This window comes from Callithrix jacchus, chromosome 11 (assembly GCF_049354715.1).
Source record: "Callithrix jacchus isolate 240 chromosome 11, calJac240_pri, whole genome shotgun sequence".
Classification (NCBI taxonomy): domain Eukaryota; kingdom Metazoa; phylum Chordata; class Mammalia; order Primates; family Cebidae; genus Callithrix; species Callithrix jacchus.
In genome coordinates, this window is record NC_133512.1 from 6927351 (window position 1) to 6946057 (window position 18707).

At 40.2% G+C, this 18707-nt stretch overlaps 1 protein-coding gene across 4 annotated transcripts in view; it reads right to left on the reverse strand.

Moving 5' to 3' along the window:
• Positions 1 to 18707, reverse strand: part of AMPH (amphiphysin) — a 234236-nt gene that overhangs the window by 35632 nt on the left and 179897 nt on the right. For 3 of the 4 annotated variants that reach the window (XM_035253205.3, XM_035253206.3, XM_078342241.1), the window contains 6 exons: positions 17997 to 18113; positions 14601 to 14624; positions 12580 to 12603; positions 9714 to 9746; positions 4911 to 4967; positions 376 to 501 (listed from right to left, as the gene is read on the reverse strand). In XM_035253205.3, coding sequence (XP_035109096.2) covers positions 376 to 501; positions 4911 to 4967; positions 9714 to 9746; positions 12580 to 12603; positions 14601 to 14624; positions 17997 to 18113 — 381 coding nt within the window. The remainder of the gene's footprint in view (positions 1 to 375; positions 502 to 4910; positions 4968 to 9713; positions 9747 to 12579; positions 12604 to 14600; positions 14625 to 17996; positions 18114 to 18707) is intronic. The other variant, XM_002751342.7, reaches the window with a different exon arrangement.

An 18707-nucleotide genomic window follows, 5' to 3' on the forward strand; every position in this document is an offset into this window, starting at 1 on the left:
GTACATACAACTAACAAAGTAATTATTCTGTTTATCACATGCAAGTTCCCTGATTAAGGCGCATGTCCAGCTGTCACAGGTAGAACAAAGCATTAACAGGTCTGATTACTCACCAGTTCTACAACCCATCTCCTGTGCTATACCTGTGGCTATGTGACAGTTTTCTTTAGATCATACGAGTAGTCATCTGGATATTTTCCTTATTTAAAAAAATGAAAGCAAATAGGAATGAAGGCAATTTGAACCTGGGAGCTATGACAGATATGGAGCATGTCTGCCCCAAGTGAGGAAAGATGAAAGCGACGCATGTGATCATGAGATGAGCATGGCCGTGGCAACGAGGCAGATGGAGGGTGGGAGGGAGATGGCGCTCACCACTGCCTCCTCTACTGGCTCCTCAGCCCGAGTGTCCATTCCAAGGTCCAGCCCAACAGCGGGTGTGACAGCGGCCAGGGGCTCCTCTGCTTTCGGCTCTGTGGGCGGAGCCTGTTCAGATTCAGCCTTGGAGTGTTTGTTTTGAGAGTTAGAGGAAAAAGATTCAACAGGTGAATAGATAACATTACAGAATATTGGACAATTAAGATTTTCTTTGTCATCCCATAGGCAACTAGCTTCACGAAATCTTTGCTGTAGAAAAGACACCCATATGTGGCATCCTACGCCTTAAGAGTACTGAAAAGACTAGGTATGGAGTCTTATTAAACTTCTGCTTTACCATCGTCAAGAACTGTCATTTCCCTAGAAGTCAGGCAAGACTTATTGTTTTACCTGCCCATTTTACTTACTTGCAACATTTTGACTACCCAGTTACCTATGATAGCTATAAGAGACTCTGCTACTTTGCAGAGAGAGAGGAGGGAGGGAGGGAGGGAGGAAGGGAGAGAGAGAGCACACACCAGAGAGTTCAGGGTCTTTCAGTTTTATGAATATGCATTGCACCCAAAAAGTGAAAGGGTTGTTCTAATAATCAGACTAAAATGCATTCATTGGACCCAACAGGTCACTGTGAAGCTAGTGTTCCACTTCCAAGTCTGGTAGGAGCAGCCCCAGCTACCTAGCTATTCTCTACACAATCACAGATAGTTTACTGCCTTGTTGTGAATTCCCGTTCAGTCCCTTGTTCCCTTTCACCCTCCAATAAAACCCTTAGTAATGCATTTATTTCATATAATAATTGTTTAAAGAACCACTGGGCAGTATTCTCCATGGTATCAATTACACTCCCTTAATTGTGTAGGCAGGGTAAGGTCTTTTTGCTCCAACAAGACCCCTACACATAGACATCATCCTGATTCCAGTTACATATATGCTGAATCAGGCTTCTGATATCTCTTAGATTAAGGCCTTTTAGTTTTAAAATTAGCAATATAAACTAACAACAAGCTATTAAAAGCAGAACGACCAATGCATGTCACTAAAACTACTGAAAATAATCCTTCTTTTTCCATTCTTATTAATATAAACATATTTCTCTAGCATGTTCCTAGATATGCTAGAAAGATCCATCTTTCACTAAATGGATGGCTATAAGAGGGCTCATAAGATCCTTTTCTGTCATCAAAACACTTAAACTGTAAAAAAAGTTTAAAAGTGATTTCCCAGAGGAGTAAGAAGTATCTAATTAACGCTGTGATTACAGAAATCAGTAACTTCGATTCGACTCATCATGAGCAATCAAAACCCACCTCTATCTGTCCTGTACATTCATCTGAATCAGTGCACATGGCAAGTTTCACAAAGAAATGATGGAAAAGTTATGCTGAGATGAAATAAAGTGAATATGAATAGCCTAGTGTTGGACAAATACACAAAATATTTGTCTTATGTCTCCCACCAAATCATTCCATTTTTATGCATGCCAGGGTCACACCACCATTCTTTTCAAAGGGCGTAATAAATTCAAAGGACTGGTAGACGTGTACAGACATTTGATTTTTTATGAGCTTTTTTTAAGCTTTAAGAGGTGGTCTGACACAATTTTTAAGAAAGGATGAGATAAAATCCACACTAATATAGTCTCAGGAGTCCTTTATGGAAATATATTTCACCTTTATTGTTTGAAAAAAAATTATCTTCATAATGGAACAAATTTTCATAACAGCAAACAGATACTGTAAGTGCTCAGGGAATGATCCAACCATTTGGGAAGTCAGGATGATTTGCTATGACAGCCTGGTATCAAATGACCAACGCAATGAAGGACACAGGGGTAGTTTGAGCAAACAGCAAGGAATCCACGAGCAGATGCTGTTCTCTGCAAGCTGAGTCTACACTACAGAAGAAGTAAGAGTGAAGCCAGATGAGAAGCCAGGAGAAGTTGTAAAACATGAGTCAAAGAAATACATCGTCCTACATTTTACAAAATGCCAGGATATCTTGAAATGCAAAAAATATTTGCATCAGAGTCTTGGTTTCTTAGAAGTCCGAAGAAATTCTGATATTTTGTAGAAGGCAGGAATGAATAGCTAGGGCGATTTTATAAATGAGTCTAATTGCATTTGAATGTTGAAATTTGACAGTGAGACTGTGGTGTAGTATAAAGAGAACCTAAGACTGCTGACATCCCCACAAGTCACAACGTGTTTCACATATGATAATATCACACGAAATTTTACAACATGGCACTACAACTTAAATTCCAGGAGGATAGTGTAACTCAGTAAATGATGAGTAACAATGAAGCATGATTCTATATAAAATCAGCTACCCAACATTGGAAATAGAAGCCGCCTCTCTACTCCTTCTGAGATAATGTAAAATTGTATTTTGTCAAGAGAAAGGGAAAAACAAAGATAAAATGTGAGCAACCTCTTGTGGGGATTGTGCCCTGCCTTCACCATTTTCTCTACAAGATGCCTCCCTTGACAGACATTGCAAACGGCTTGATCCCACGCCACACCTATTTTGGAGTGCTGGTAATGATTTCCTGTTGTTTGCTTCAGTAGCAGTCACTGTGCATTCAGAGAAGAGATGCATCCTTTACAGATACTGGTGGCAGCTGATGCCACCGTGGTTTAACTCTGAGGACCGTAAGAGAATTACCCCTCTAGAATAAAATGAGGAGTGTAGCCTTGTGGCAGCTTTTCTGGTATACTCTGTGATAAGATGAAAGGTGGGTCAACACAGAGGAAGAGGAGATGGACTGGGAAAGCAGGGGCAGAAATCTAGTCATATCCAATGTGGGCTTGTATTTGGTTTCTCCAGTCCTGAGAGAGCTAATTTAGTGAGAACTGCAAAAGGGTTTAGAGGCAACCCTGTGCCCTGAGCAAGATCTGATTCAAAACGCTTTCAACTTGTACTCAGAAGATGTCCGGCGGGGCTGTATGATGCAGACGGGGAGATGTACAGCTGATTACCAACTTCACCCCCCCCCCCGGCTTAGAATAGTCAATGAGCCAAACGCTGGGAAGTTTTGCTGCTCCTGGGAAGATCGTGTACAATCACGACTCACTGGGAGACATCAGTTCACTGTGATTTCCTAGATCAGAGGGCAGGGCCAAGGTTAGCAGCATTTGCAATGCTCAACATGACAAAGCTAAGTTTCTCAATGGGAAGAAGAGGCAAGATGTCTGCTTCAGAGAATACATACAAAGAGAAGGGAAAGACAAGCATGGAAGCTCCTAGGACCAGTCATGGATGGTAGGGAAAGGCTCACCAAAACTTAAAAACAACTGAATTCTTGACCTGAATCTTTTGCAGCAATGTTGTAGGTGTGAGTTTAATTATAACCAATTGCCTTTCCTTTTATACTGGTATTTCTCCATTTTTCATAAACCATTCATGATTGACAATTAAAAATTTCATTCTCCATCTCCATCACCTGGCTGGAGAATCACCAATGAACATGAAAAATGAGTTTCACTGGATCCATTACTAACACAAGGATAATTTGTATTTGCAACATTTAAATATTTATTTTCAGGCCAGAGAGACTCTACCTTTCAGCTGGTTGCCCAAAAGGCAAAAGTGTGACAATCTATTGACAGGGTTTGAGAGACACACTTGACTTTGCGAATATATCAAACCAGCCTTGCAGACAAACTTTCCAGAACAGAATTCCTTACTTAAAAATAAAAGTTTAAAAGGAATTCTTTCTCATTAATCTCAATCCCAAGTATCCAATATGAAAGCCAGGAGCTGGGATAATTATGCACTATTCCCATGGGAACACCACAGTGTCCCAAATAATCCTCATGAACTAGTCTCAAAGAGCCCAAATCCTCTGAAGTGTAGCAATGACATGCTCAAAAGTGACATTTCTTAAGGTCTCTTCGTTCATCCTTACTAGTAAGCTTTAAGCTGTTGCTCAAAATGTTTCCTATCATAACTACAACACTGATCTTTTAAGAATCTCCTCGAACACCAAGAGCAACTATTTCTATTTCTTACTCATCTCCCAACTAAGCTTTTCTCTCTCCTTTCATTTGGCATCCACTTAGGAATCACAGCTCTACTATGTTCTATTGCTTTCTACCTCCCACAAAACGGAGGGATGAGATGAGAAATGGGGTAGTTTCAGATTCAAGAAACAAAGCTTTATTTTGAAGCATGAATTCTTGAGGCAATTTCACTTTAAATACTGGAGCTTAAGTTATATTCATATGGAAATATACATGTCCTCAATGGATTCACTGAGTTCCACTGGGGTTCATAATTAGGAGACTAGTTTTTGCTGGAATGACTGTGCCTATATGAATAGAAATAACCCAATGCAAGTCATACTGAGGTTTTTCGGATACTTTCTCTTTTGTTTCCTAGAAAAGTACAGGATCCAGACATTCTGGATATTCAAACTCTAGATGGCCCAGAATGAATGAAACCACATTCTGGATGTTTAAACTCTAGACGGCCTTTAGAACATTCAGTGACAACTAACAACTTCCTGAGAGCACAAACCCAAATCAACTTACCAAGTTGCAGATCATACTTTGGTCTGTCTGCATTTTGAATAATGAAGTATCCTGGGGCTGAAAATCAAGAATAAAAATAGAAAATGTTAAAAAAAAGATATTTAAATTAGCTCCCATCAATTGTGTGTGTGTGTGTGTGTGTGTGTGTGTGTGTGTGTGTGTAGAGAGAGAGAGAGAGACTCTATCTATCTATCTATCTATCTATCTATCTATCTATCTATCTAATTGTTTTTGAGAAAGGTTACCTTCTGCCTCCCATGCTGGAGTATAGTGGTATGATCATGCTTACTGTAGCCTCCACTGAGGCTGAGCCTCCCAAGCAGCAGAACTACAGGCACACATCAACAAGCCTGGCTAATTTTTGTATTTTTTGTACAGACAGGGTTTCATTCTGTTGCCCAAGCTGGTCTTGAACTTCTGTGCTCAAGAAATCTGCCTACCTCAGCCTCCCAGGGTGCTAGGATTACAGGTGTGAGCCACGATGCCTGGCCTCAATAAATATATTTCAAACATTTTAAAGTCCCCTTTTATTTTAAATAATTAAGACAAAAGATGCAAAAGTAAGCTTTAATGATAGTTATTCTAAATATAAGTCTCCACTAGCAGGATACTATGAGCATCATTAAACAAAGGGCACTGGCTTCAGGGGCATCTGTAATCCACAGCGTCTCTTCTGGCTGTTGATAGCAAATCAGAAGACAGTGTTTGAAGTCCCCAAGTTTAAACTTTTTAAATGTTGTAAATTCAATCTTACAATATTACCTAAGTGTTCCTTCTATGGATTATGTATGAGCCATAGGTTTAAATTTCATAAAATATGTTCATTGACCTAAACAAATCAAGCTGGAGGAAATCTAAAGGAAAAGTAATCTCCAAAGGAACTTTCATCTCTCATTACACTGGTAGCCAGGTGTCCAGACAGGAGACCTAAGTGTCCTTCCTGAGAAATCTGCTAAGTCAAGGGGAAAAACTTGCTGGAAGAAATTGACATCAGGGGATCCCTACCAGAAAAGATGAGCCAGTGACTTTTGGTGGAAGATGGTGTTTCGAACACATGCAGTTACCTTGGTTACCTCCTGAATCCAAACTAAACAACAAGAAGGGATTGTTTTAAGGCATAAACCTGTAAGGATGAAAAGAATGAGAAGAAAGACAGAAATTAACAAAATGTTGACATTGGAAAGCAGATGAAAAGAGTAGTAACTTGGTAGATCAAAGAAATCTGTATCCTAAGGTGATGTTAGAAATGGTGAAAATCAGTCTGATTTCTTCCTTAGAATGCTCAGTGGTGAAGAATTAGAAGCATAAAGAGTCATGGGAAACAGGAGTGAGGGTGGTGGTAACAACAGTAGAACAGTAAAAGTCTATTACACAGTCATCAGACCTCGAGATGTTCTTACCTATTAAGAACAGCAAGCAACGTCCCTGTCTACCCTAGCAGAAGACTTGAGATTAATTATACAGAGGCTGAAACAGGGTCCCTGGACTAGAAGACACACAGGGACATCAGGAAGGCAGAAGCACTAAGTAAGTATTTACATAACAAATATTGAGACCATGCACACCTCTCTCCCCACTCTGCTCCCATTTTTCCCTCAATCACCTCTGTTACACTAGTAGTCAGACTTAAACCTCCCAGACAGGAGATAAGACAAATCTTCCCTGGGAAATTTGGCCAGCCCAAAAGAAAAAAAAAAAATGCCTAAAGAATCTGACTTCAGAGGCTCCCAACAGAAAAGATGAGCCAGAAAGTTGTGTAACAATGCCCACGGTCAATGAACTCTTATCTACCTGTACAAGTGTCCAGTCAGCTTTTCAGCATCCCACTTTTAAATAGGAGTATTCACCCAAGATCACCAAACGTTTGAGAAGTCTCAAATATAAAAGAAAGAAATGGAACAGAAAGGGGGGGGGAAGCAAATGGAAGAAACAAAGACTTTGCAAAATAATTCAAAACTGATTATTAATATCTTCAGAGATGTAATGGAAGAGGATCATTCATGACACAAGAAGAAGGTGCTATTGGAAAATAAATATGCAGCAAACAAAAAGAGTCCTTGCAAACAGGAAAAGTTGTAGGGGTGGAAAATCTGTTAGCATAGTTGAAAAACAGAGAAGGTGGAGAAAGACAACGGAGAAAAGGAAACAGAAAAAAAATAGAATGCTAGACAGGAAGTTGACATATAAAAAAGAGAAGTGTTATGGAATGAGAGAACAAACAAAAAAAGATAAATCCGTGAAATATTTTTTTTAAATCTCCCAAACCAAAACCCATAAAATTTGAGATTAAAAAGGCTTATACAGTGGATGAAAAGAGACTCAGACCACAGTCCATCATTGTAACATTTCAGAAACCACAGCCCATCATTGTAACATTTCAATTTTTCAGAAGTTCACCAAAAAGTATTCTACAAAGTTCCAGAGAGAAACGGAGAAGAGGAAGATGAGAGAGGTAGAAGGAGGGAGAGAGAGAGAAAGAATTAGGAGGGGGAAGAAGATTTCTTAAAAAATATCAAGAATCAAAATGACAGTTTCTTGAAGGCAACACTAGGTGGTAGAATTGAGTGGAGCAATGGCCTTAAAATTCTAATGGAAAATGATTTACAGCTTCTGATATAATACCCAAACTAGCAGCATTATATTAATATATACATAGGACATTTTCAGATGTGTAAGGTCACAAACACCTACCTTCCGGGTACACTTTTTTCAGAAAATGACTGGAGGCTGTGCTCCGACCAAATGAACGGTTAAATGACAAATGAGGAAAGTTGCATCAGAAAACAGTGGGTAGACAGGAGAGAGAGGTGAAGGCAGTCCCCATGACCAACAGGATGGGAGAACCAGTGAGAACAGCTCTGTGGCAAGTCACGGTCTCAGACCAGAGCAGCCCAGGAGGACAGATGGGCAATTTCTTCAAGAAGATGAAACTGATTGAATGTCTGATATTTTCAGCAAAATAGGATATTTATATAACTGCAGGGTATGGAGTTGAATATGCATTAAGTACCTAGAAAACTTAGCATATCAACCAACAGGCAAATAAATAAGACCCACAATTATTACCACAAAGGAAAACAAAAATTTGGCATGGAACAAAATGTGAACTTCATGACTTGGCTGCTCTGAGTATTCTAATCACCATTATATTACCACAGATTGCCTACATAGCTCTAATGGAACTCTGCCAGAGGAAAGGCAGGAAGCAGAAGAGGGGACAAACTGGGTGGTTAGGAGGTAGAAAATACTCTACATCTTCGTCTCCCAGAGAGATGAGTCAATAGGTAATATTTTAGAAGAAGCAGCATTACAAGAAACCCATGCACACATATAGGGTGAAACCAGAGAATTTGTTAAAGGAAATGAAACCATTTACCTCTAAGAAATGGGAAATAAAAGGAGTGTATCATGGTCTGAGGTTTTAAAATAAAAGCCCTTAGAAACATGGTTACTTTTTAAATTATGTGCATTAATAACTCTGACGGAAACAGAAACCTGAAAAGAATGAGAAATTAATAGCAATGCCTGTGATAACCTTTCAAAATAATTTTCTGAAGATGGAAGAGATGCATTAACACTTCTCTTTGTGTTTGTGTGTTTCTGTATTTGGATGTGGGAGTGTCAGTGGGTTTTATATTTTTATAGATAACATGGGAAAATAATGAAACTTTTAAACAGAGAATTCTATTTATGAATATATTATGAATATGTATTTAGAGAATTCTAAATGCTAAATTATTAGAAACTGTGCATGTCTGACATTCTGAGACAAAGCAGTCATCACAGACAAGCCCGTCTGAGGTCTCCATTGAAGAGATTGTTAGAACTGATCCAGGAGCCTGAGAGCCATGTAGCCGGCCTTTTACTTAGGTTACACCTGCCTCCGTGATGGCACTTACACAGTTAATGGGACATTTCATCTCCTGGTTCCTTTTTCACAGACTCCAGAGAAAAATAAGGCCTTACTGAACACAACCAGCATATGGTTTCCGATCTTCCAATAGCTCCTTCCTGGAGAACTGCTGAAGAGACAAGGCTCTGTGCAGTGTGGCTCCTACAGGAATCTCTAGAAGGAAGCTCCTAAAAGTCTCTCACATTTTCTAAAGATCCAGTTCATCAGTTCAAAACAATCCCAGTTCTTCTTCAGAACAGCCGAATCCAGTGGATCTCTCAGATCAGAACAACTTCTAATTTCCAGCAGAGGAATAGGCAGAAGGTAGCATTCCATGGTGGAGCTAATCATATTAATAAAAGCTAAACTAGGCCTGGCACGGGGGCTCAAGCCTGTAACCCCAGCACTTTAGGAGGCCGAGGCAGGTGGATCACGAGATCAAATGATCGAGACCATCCTGGTCAACATGGTGAAACCCCGTCTCTACTAAAGATACAAAATATGAGCTGGGCATGGTGGCGCGTACCTGTAATCCCAGCTACTCGGGAGGCTGAGGCAGAAGAATTGCCTGAACCCAGGAGGCGGAGGTTGTGGTGAGCCGAGATTGCACCATTGCACTCCAGCCTGGGTAACGAGAGCGAAACTCCGTCTCAAAAAAAACGCTAAACTGAAGTCAGGCACTTGGTGTGTGCTGGACTGCTAGGCTAAACACTGTTGCACGTCTCATTAATCTTCACAATAATCATGCAATGTCGCTACAATTCTGTTGACATTATTCAGTTTGTAAGGAGTGGGGTCCAATGTTGTGCTGACATTCTTAATCATAAGTGGCACAGAGAACCAAACCACATTGAAAAAAAATGTGCATCATTCTCAGCAGATGGATCTAGTAAAAAAAATAGATTCCTTACCTGTGTGAATCCATCAAATGAACCACCAGAAGCCTAAACAGAAATGAAAATCAGAGTGTGTTATTGTTTTCATTGCCATTTTTGCAGGACCAGTAAATATCCACTAGACAAGTTGGAAAGTAAAGACTATCACAATTTATAAAATAATACAAAAGGTTGCTGTCGTGAAAGAACTTAGGAAATGCAAAAGGTCACACTGTATGATTTTAAATAGGCTGACAAAAAAAAAAAGGTTAATTTTACAATTATCGCCGCTGCATTATTTTTTGGTGCTAACCAAAACCCACTTTCTCTATAGTGAGAAGATGGTTCCAGAAAAGGGCCATTATGGGTTAAGTTGCTTTTCAGGCCGTTGACAGAATCTAGAAGAAGCTTTTCCAGTGTTTCTACAATGTATCATTTTGATGAACAGCAGTGATGGTATTTTACAGTTTCAGTGGGCCTGGGCTGAAACGTTTCATGTGTTCTTACTGGAGTGGAACCACTTTAGGAAGATTAAATTAGTCTCTGCTGCTCTCAGTTTAGCACATTTTTAGTACCTGAATAGTGGGGAGAATAAACCCAGAAAATGAGATGGTAACATAGACTCTCATTAATTCCCAACACAATCATTCTGCTTTGTGTGTGTGTGTCTATGTTGTTGGTTTTTTTGCTATTACTGATGCTGCTGCCTTTTTTTTTTTTTTGGTCAACCTATTTGTATTTGGTTTGCACAGATTTCAAGAAGTACACGACACTCTGTTAGAGAGACCAGGCCTCCTATAAGATAGTGATGGGTAATGAAGTAGGTGCGAGACATGAGGAAAAACAGAACCTACAGAAGTCTTTGGCTAGTCTACGCTACACACTAGGGTAAGTACCTCGTCTTTGTCAGCCTCTATTTCTTGGTACAACAATCCATATCTCTGGTTAGCAATTTCATCTTCAGATAAATCTGAGTTGTTGATGTCCTGGTCTCGGGAACTAGCAGAAATCTCAGTGCTAGCATTCCGGGAGGTCCCCAAAATCAATGGTCTCACTATCTCCTGGCTTTGTTCCCAGCAGCTAGCAACGGCTTGTTCCCCACATACACCTGCTAGTAAGTCCACCTCCAGTTCTTCCTTGTGCTCAACTACATCTAAATGTTTCCAGCTATTAACTAAGCCTTCTGTATCTCTGATAGGCCAGTGGTTAATAGAATCCAGACAATTGGCAAATCCACTTGCTTGGCCATCTGGTATACCAGAGAATCCTGTTCTATCCAAATTATTCATTGCTGAATTCAAGCTTGGCTGGCAGATTTGACCTGGATCTGTTCCCCAAGAGTCTATCTTTGCAATTCTTGGCAAGTTAACAGTATGACTACAGCTTTCAGTCACTGCCCTTTCAGACCCTTCTATTAGTGAACTTTCTGCCTTACATGAACATAAATCTCTCCCATTTGCATCACTTCCCAGAGAATAACTAAGGTCAGTCCTACACTGAGTTTCTACTTCAAGTTTTATTGATAAAACAGCCTGATTTTTATCCCTGTCACCTACAAGAGCATTTAACACAGTCTCACACTGAATTTCTTCAGCATCTGCACTGCCTTGTGCTAGGTAATATATCATATCGTGGTTGGGAGTGTCTATTACATTTTTCTTTATGTCTTTTCTAGCCAAATCCCATCCCTCATGGCTGCCATCTTTAATATTAGATACAGAGTAGGTCTGGAGAGATGGATTCAAGATATCTGAGTGACTGGTGGGTTGGGCTCCAAAGCCTTCTGTCATGCCCCAATTACTGATTACCGTTTGAATTCCATCCTGTAGACCTTGGTCTCTGTCACTAAGTTCTTTTGCTATATCTCCTCTTTCCATGCCCCTTTCTAATAGGTCAGTTTTCTCAAAATAATTTTCATTGGCTTTTGTACTTTCCTTATCCCCTGCTCTTAGATCTTTCCTAGTTTCCACTTCATTAATGTTTAAGGTCCTATCGTCTTCCTTTCCTGTGGTGTTAAGTTCTACCACTCTGTTTCCTGTCCTTTCACATGCTTTCTCTTCAAATTCCTCTGTACCTTCTAGTGTCTTGATATCAATAGCTCCAGTGTCTACCTTGTGACTTGTCTCCACACCTGCCCACAGAGAATCTTCTATCTTCTCTTTCTCTTCCTCTTCATCTGACTTCTTCACATCTTCATGACTTTCTTTGAACAGGCCAACTGTGTCCATGGCTGGCATCTCTGAGTCACGTGGGTCATATGGCTGCTCCATCTCCACACAAGCAGCAATGGCAACTCCAGCCTCGGCCACGAGCTCTGGGGACGGTTGTTCATTTCCACCTGGAAGGGCTGGCCTCGGGGCATGCTCACCCCATTCAGCTACAGGGGGCCAGTCAGTAGACGAAAGCAGTCTGGTGGATAATCTTATGCCTCGCTCTGCTTCGGAGACACGTGCAGAGTCTTCTCCAAACCCACCTGAGGTAATTTCCTGGCTGACCCTGTCTGTACTAGCATCAGGGACCCAAGTAAATGCACCTATATCATTTTGAGATCTTTGAATTTCTTCGGCCAACCCACTGTCTGGAGTTTCCTCCATGATCAGGTTACACAAGGACAGACTTTCTGAAGAGTCAGGCTTTAAAGTATGCAGAAGAGCAAAGGAAAAAAAACAAAAAACAAAAGATGAAACAGATCATGGTAAGATTTGATGAGAAACACAAAGCTCTTCAGGTGGGTAGCACCAGTGAACCAAACTGGAAAGTGTTTACATTCATTGGCTTAAGGTTTAAATCTATGACTAGCAATGCCACAGGGAAACAATTTATTCTAGAAAATATACTACGTATGTAATGCACATAAGATACCAAAAAAAAAGAATCCAGAATTTTCTGGCTATTTACCTACCGGCTGTACCAAATCAGTGCTTGTCTGTAGGGGTAAAGAAAATAGTAACAATAAGGCAAGAGAAGAAAATTCATTAACACGATAAAGTCCTCTGCTGTCTAGAGTCAACATTCTGCTGAAGGCTCTAGTTTTTACTGGTTTAGGATAAAATTTTACAACTTGTTTTGTGATGGGAATGATTTTTGTTCCCAAACTGTTTAAGACCACTGTAGAAAAGGCACAACTGAAACGTAAAGAAAGCCTCCGTCATTTTCTAGCACCGACAAGGATATTTTACGGCTGGTGCATGACTTCTGCATTAGCAGACTCTGAAATGTGAAGTTTCAAACACATAAGCACATTTGAGAACACTGGACTAAGATCAAACACTAGAGGTCAAGAAATTACACAGTAGCTTATATTCTAACACAGTATCAGAAGAAAATCTTCCCCAACTCCTGCTATAATTCGCTCTGCCTCTGAGGTGGGTGCTTAGATGGAGGATAGTCTGATATTAACCAGTCTGATTGACTAGAGAGTTCTCTTTATGTCATTCCCCCAAATTAGCAGCCATTTCTCCACATAAGGAAAAAATCTTGGGAAGTTGAAAATATTAATAGCTGTGAGCAACTATGTTCAGAAAGCCATTATTTTGCATTTTTGTTATCGGTACCATTCCTAGCAAGTTTGTCCTCTGAAATGTTCAAAAGCTCCTTCTAGATGATACCTTCAGCCTTTCCATACCCTCCCAAGTAGGGAAGGAAAATGCGTTACAGTTCCACTAGAGACGTAAAATATTGGAAGACAAAAATAGCATTGTCTTTTTAATCTCGAAGAAAATTAACACAGAGTTGAGGTTAGAATTCAAATGACTTGAACATCAATCCATGCATGCCTTTTCTGTGAGTATATGAGTAAAACTTTTCACTAGAAAAAGACATAACTTTGTCATTGGTGGTTTCCACTGACATTTTTAATCTCTCTTCTTGAGCCCTTTCCTTGAAGCTCCAGGGATCTTAAAGAGTGCAGTATATCCCTGTGATTGCAGAAGGGGACGGACATCTTTCGGTTTTGAAGGGAGAAGGAAAGTGGCAATGTCAATTCAGAAGTGGCATTGCCCATGAATAGCTATTGATCAAACTTCCCTTTTGCTGCCTCGCTATAAATGAAAACATACAACTTAAGTTGCATTCTTAAGACACATGACCAGGGCTTTTCTAAAACAAAGAACCCTGCTCCAAGGGATATGAGGCTGCAGACGTGTGTGACCAATCTCCAATGTCACAGCACCAATGAGATCACCACAAAGCTGTTTGTGACACTTTCCTAACTCTAAATTCTGGAGTAATTATCCTTACACATCAGAGTAGCTGAATAAACATCAGCAGTAATACCTGCCTTTTATTGATACATACCAGACACCAGCTACATACTTTACAATTATCTTCTGTAAACCTCACACAATCTTCTGAAGCAGGCATCGCTGCCTTATTTTACAAATGAGAAAACTGAGGCTTAGAGAGTTTTAGAAATTGCTCAAAGTCTCAAGGTTATAAATAGTAGAGTTTGGACTCAAATCCAGGGCCATCTGGCTCTAAAGCTCAAGTTCTTATTATCCCAAGCTTCATTGAATATAATGATTTTTTAAAACGGTTCCATATGCCAAGTAGCCCATCTCTTCCATTGTCTCATTCACACTTTCCTTGTGTTCTATTTAAATGCAACCACAGCTGTGTGTGTCCTTCACTACCACAGCTCCTCTTGCCACCAACCACCACAGGAAGAAACAAAGGGCCTAATTCTTGACCATTATCCAAATTCTTGGCCATTATTCACCCAGGAGTCTGGTCTACTATACTCTTCCTTCACCATCATCTTCAGGTTGTGGTGATGCTCAAGACTTTCAGTGACCTAATGATCATTCTAGGGGACTACATTCTCATTAAATACATGGGTCTTCTTTCTGTTGCAAATGAAATCAAATATAACAATGTTCACAAATATCTGGGGATAAAGATACAAGAAAACAGTGATTGGCTTACCGTCCATAGGTCCCAGGGCAATGTCTGAAAGCAAATAAACAAAAATGCTGTTAGTTATACAAATCCAAAAATAAAAAATGCTGAGGTGACAAAAGTTATGAAACCATAAGCATTTAGTACAGCACTGCCCAATAGAACTTTCTTTGGCGATGGAAATGATTCATATCTGTGCTTATCCAGTATGGTAGCCACTAGTCACATGTGGCTATTGAGCACAGGAAATGTGCTAGGGTAACAAAATCACATTTTAAATTTTACATAATTTTATTACACTTAATATAAGCTTAAATGGCACTTAGCTTTGGATAGCACAGGTCTAATCATTCTTGCTTTTCACTATGTGAGTAGAAAACTATATCTGAAACACGAATGAGGTTACTATTAAAGTACACACACACACACACACACACACATTAAAATGAAGTAAACAAGGTGTTCCAATATTATAGCTTATCATGTCTTTGAGGAAATGCAGACCCTAATCACTACTAATGCTATTTCCTTCCCATCTCATTCAAGAAAATATATGATGACCAGTTTGATGGTAAACGAGCCCATGAAAAATAGTTTTTCAATATGTTGAATTAGATGATAACACACCGCTCGACTAATGGGTAATCGTGCAAGTTGGCAGAGTACCCCCTAAGACATATGAATGAATTACACTTACTACTGGTATTTTAATTAAAAGCCTATGGATCCTGCGGAGCGAGGCCAGATGGTTCAAATGACTTCCACTGTGGGTTGCGGGAGTACGGAGACTTCTCTTTATTTGCTTTATGACTGAGAATTGCTGCTAAAGCCACCTCCCACTTCATGCCCATGTTTTTGTGACTAGAATAGATCCATGTTTGTGCACTTACTTTGAATCACTAAATGGGAACAGCAAACTAGAAAGCTTGGCACTCCAACCTTAAAAATATGATGGTTTCCAGTTGAGACCACAGAGGCCTCATTTGGGCTCTGTATTATCAAAAGCGAGCCCTGTGGTACTGACTGATACCTACCCACCTGGTTGGGTCCCATTCTAACTGCTCTGCACTGCCCGCCTTGCATCTCCATGCGGCCTGGCTGGTCTCTTGCTTAGCATCTTCTGGTAAGATGACTACAACAGCAGAGGAGAATAGCTCCATGGAAAGCCACGATTTTTTGTACTAGATCTAATACATGTTTTTCGGTTATCTAGATGGTTCCCATTTCATTGCTTCATAGCTCCTTAAGAATCCAAGATCATAAAAGCTAGTACATGTCTTTGCATAATGCAGATACGCCAGTATTTTCTTTAAAAGGAAGGCAGGAAATGTGAAATGTCATGTTCATCAATCCTCAGGACCATGGAAGGATGAGTTAGCGTGCACAGAAACTGCAGAGATCACAAAACGAGGTGTTCCGCTAGCAGCAAGAACACCACTTGAACACATGGGGTCAGGTGATGGGTAAAGGAGATCACTTTGAGTGAAGATGCAAGAAGGCAGGCAGACCTAACAGTGTTGTGCTTTTTTATCCCTCAGCCAAGACTTTTGTTCTTAGCCAAAGAGGAGAGGTGTGATCAGAGCTGGATTGCAGGACAACCAGAGTGCAGTGATTCAATTATGGCCACCAGGAGGCCGGAGAGTTTTATTACCTGGCCCTGAGGAAGAGCACAGGGACACACACAGCTTGCCCTCATGGTGGTGATATATGTCCCTTAGAAGTAAGACTTTTGAAGATTAAACCTAGGTCATTTTTGTTTAATGTAATCATGAATTGACATAGAAGAGGTTTTTCCCCTGACTCAAACTTGCAGACAGAAATGCTATGAAATCTCACCCACTAATCATTCCAGCATCTACTGCAGAAACTTTGCATCTGCCACAAAAGAAATGAAGCATAGAGAGTGAGGTAGAGGAAATCCCATGAATTCTGCTGACTGTCTATACAATGAGAGAGCTCTGAGAAGGAAGTATACTGAATTATATGCACATTCACTTTGTACTTTTCTTGTTCACCAAGGTGAAACTCTCAAACTTGCTGACAACACTCCACATAAGTATTGCTTTAGAGAACATTCAAATAAATATTAAGATTCTTAAGTTTAATCAACATAGATTTCTGTGGTCAAGCAAATCTGGGAAACTCTAAGTTAAACAAATATAAACAGTTTTCTTTAATTGCAGAACTTCTCAGTCTTTAATATTCTAATGCACATATCACGAATCTGCTAGAAGACAGTTAATACAGGAGGCTTCCTGAAACATTCACCTAAGAGACCCATTTTTTGCAAAGCGTCTTTAAGGCTAGTGTCTAGACTATTAATCCCCACTTTATTAATACCTTAGACATTTATCGTTTCTATTTTACAGCAGGAAGGACTTTAAAAGTTCAATCACATTCTAGAAGAAAGCATGGAATACACATAATCCTTACTTATGGACGTTCATATTGAGCTATTTGTTCTCTAGCAGCTTACTGTGATATACCAAGAAGACTTCAAGACCAGGGCATCAAGCTAGGTCTCAATTCCTAGGCTGAATGTTATGACACTCTCACTAATTCATTTGAAGCATACTCTAGCAACTTTGGATTTGCCTAAATTCAAATGTACACTCCAACCACATGCAAAGTACTGATATACAGTTTCTGTTTCATCAAATTTTGAGTTAACTTCCTTCTATTAGCATAGAGAGTTGTAAACTAACTATATCTCAGAGGACCTACCCACAGGTCATTATGGCACCAACACCAGTATCCTCTGACAGAGAATGTTATGACAGTAACTATCAGAATGGAAGAAATGTGGTGAGTGAGGGGTGATGAGCAAAAAGGCTTGGGGAAGCAAGGCAACTCTCCTTCCAACCGTAATCACGGTAACTCTTCCCTATCAAACCATAATCGCGATCACAGGAGGGAAGCTTCTTCAACGTGGAGGACGACCGCAGCATCAAGTTCAGAACTATCAACACTGAAAAGAGCTTCTGCTGGAGCATGCTCTCACGGTCATCGCAAACACGACTTAACTTGCAAAGTATGAGGAAGGGAAGTACAGAAAACAGCAAGAAGAGTAAACCCAAAGCTAAAAGAAAGAGCCTCCTCTAGGGAAGCCATAGAGTGTATCTTGCAAACCTGAGTAGTTCTGAGTGCAAAGTGGGGCACTGGTAACAATTACTCTGGGAGGGAAAACAGGAATGTGTGGTTATGCCAGCTCTATGGGTAGAGAAAGCTGATGGCATGGGAGGCTTAGAATAACTGATACTGAAAAGGTCCCCTTTCTACCCCTCTTTCCTATTAGCAAATATATGTCAACCAAAAATAGAAATAGATAGCAGGCATGAAAGGTATAGGGATCATTGATTACCATACTGAGTTTATTGAGGTTTCTGGAATATCATCTCCAAACATCCAAAAAGCACCTGATACCTGAGACATGGGTGAGTGGGTCACCCCAGCAGAACCTGCGGGTGTCACCTCCGGCTTGAAAGGGTCAAAGTCCAGATCCAGCAAAGTCTCCTCTTTCTTCACCTCAGGGACTTCGTTCTGTTAAAACAAACAACAAAACAAAACATGTATTCGCTTGAGTCTGATAAGACCATGATACAGCCCATGTATAATCTCTCTAATATTACTATTGGATATCCCAAAACACATATTCATAAGCATGGTGGCTCACCCATGTGCACCCAGTTACTCAGCTGAATGCAGTGAGATGGAAATAACTAACTCTGGCCAAGTATAACCTAAGCTGCCCTGGATCATGTCCCCAACTCCAGCTCCTGTCCTATGTCTAGCTCCAAGACAAGTTAACAATGTTCCAAGGATGTATCCTAATGTCATCAAGATGCAAGGAATATTTTTCTCTGTTTGCTCAGAGAATTCAGATCAAGAAATTACAGATGACCCAGTCAATAAAACGGGCCATGATCCGGACCCAGTACAGCAATACTGCTGATGTTCCTCTGGGAAGCTAAAATTTTAAAAGGAAGAGGTCACTGTGTACTGCTGATCACATCCCACCTGCCCCATTCCCTCACTGACACCCTATCCCTTGATTCAGTTATCATCTGATCCAGTCTTTGTCCATAGTATTGTTAGTTTCAATTGTGTATGTGTATGAGTGAGGATGAATGGGAG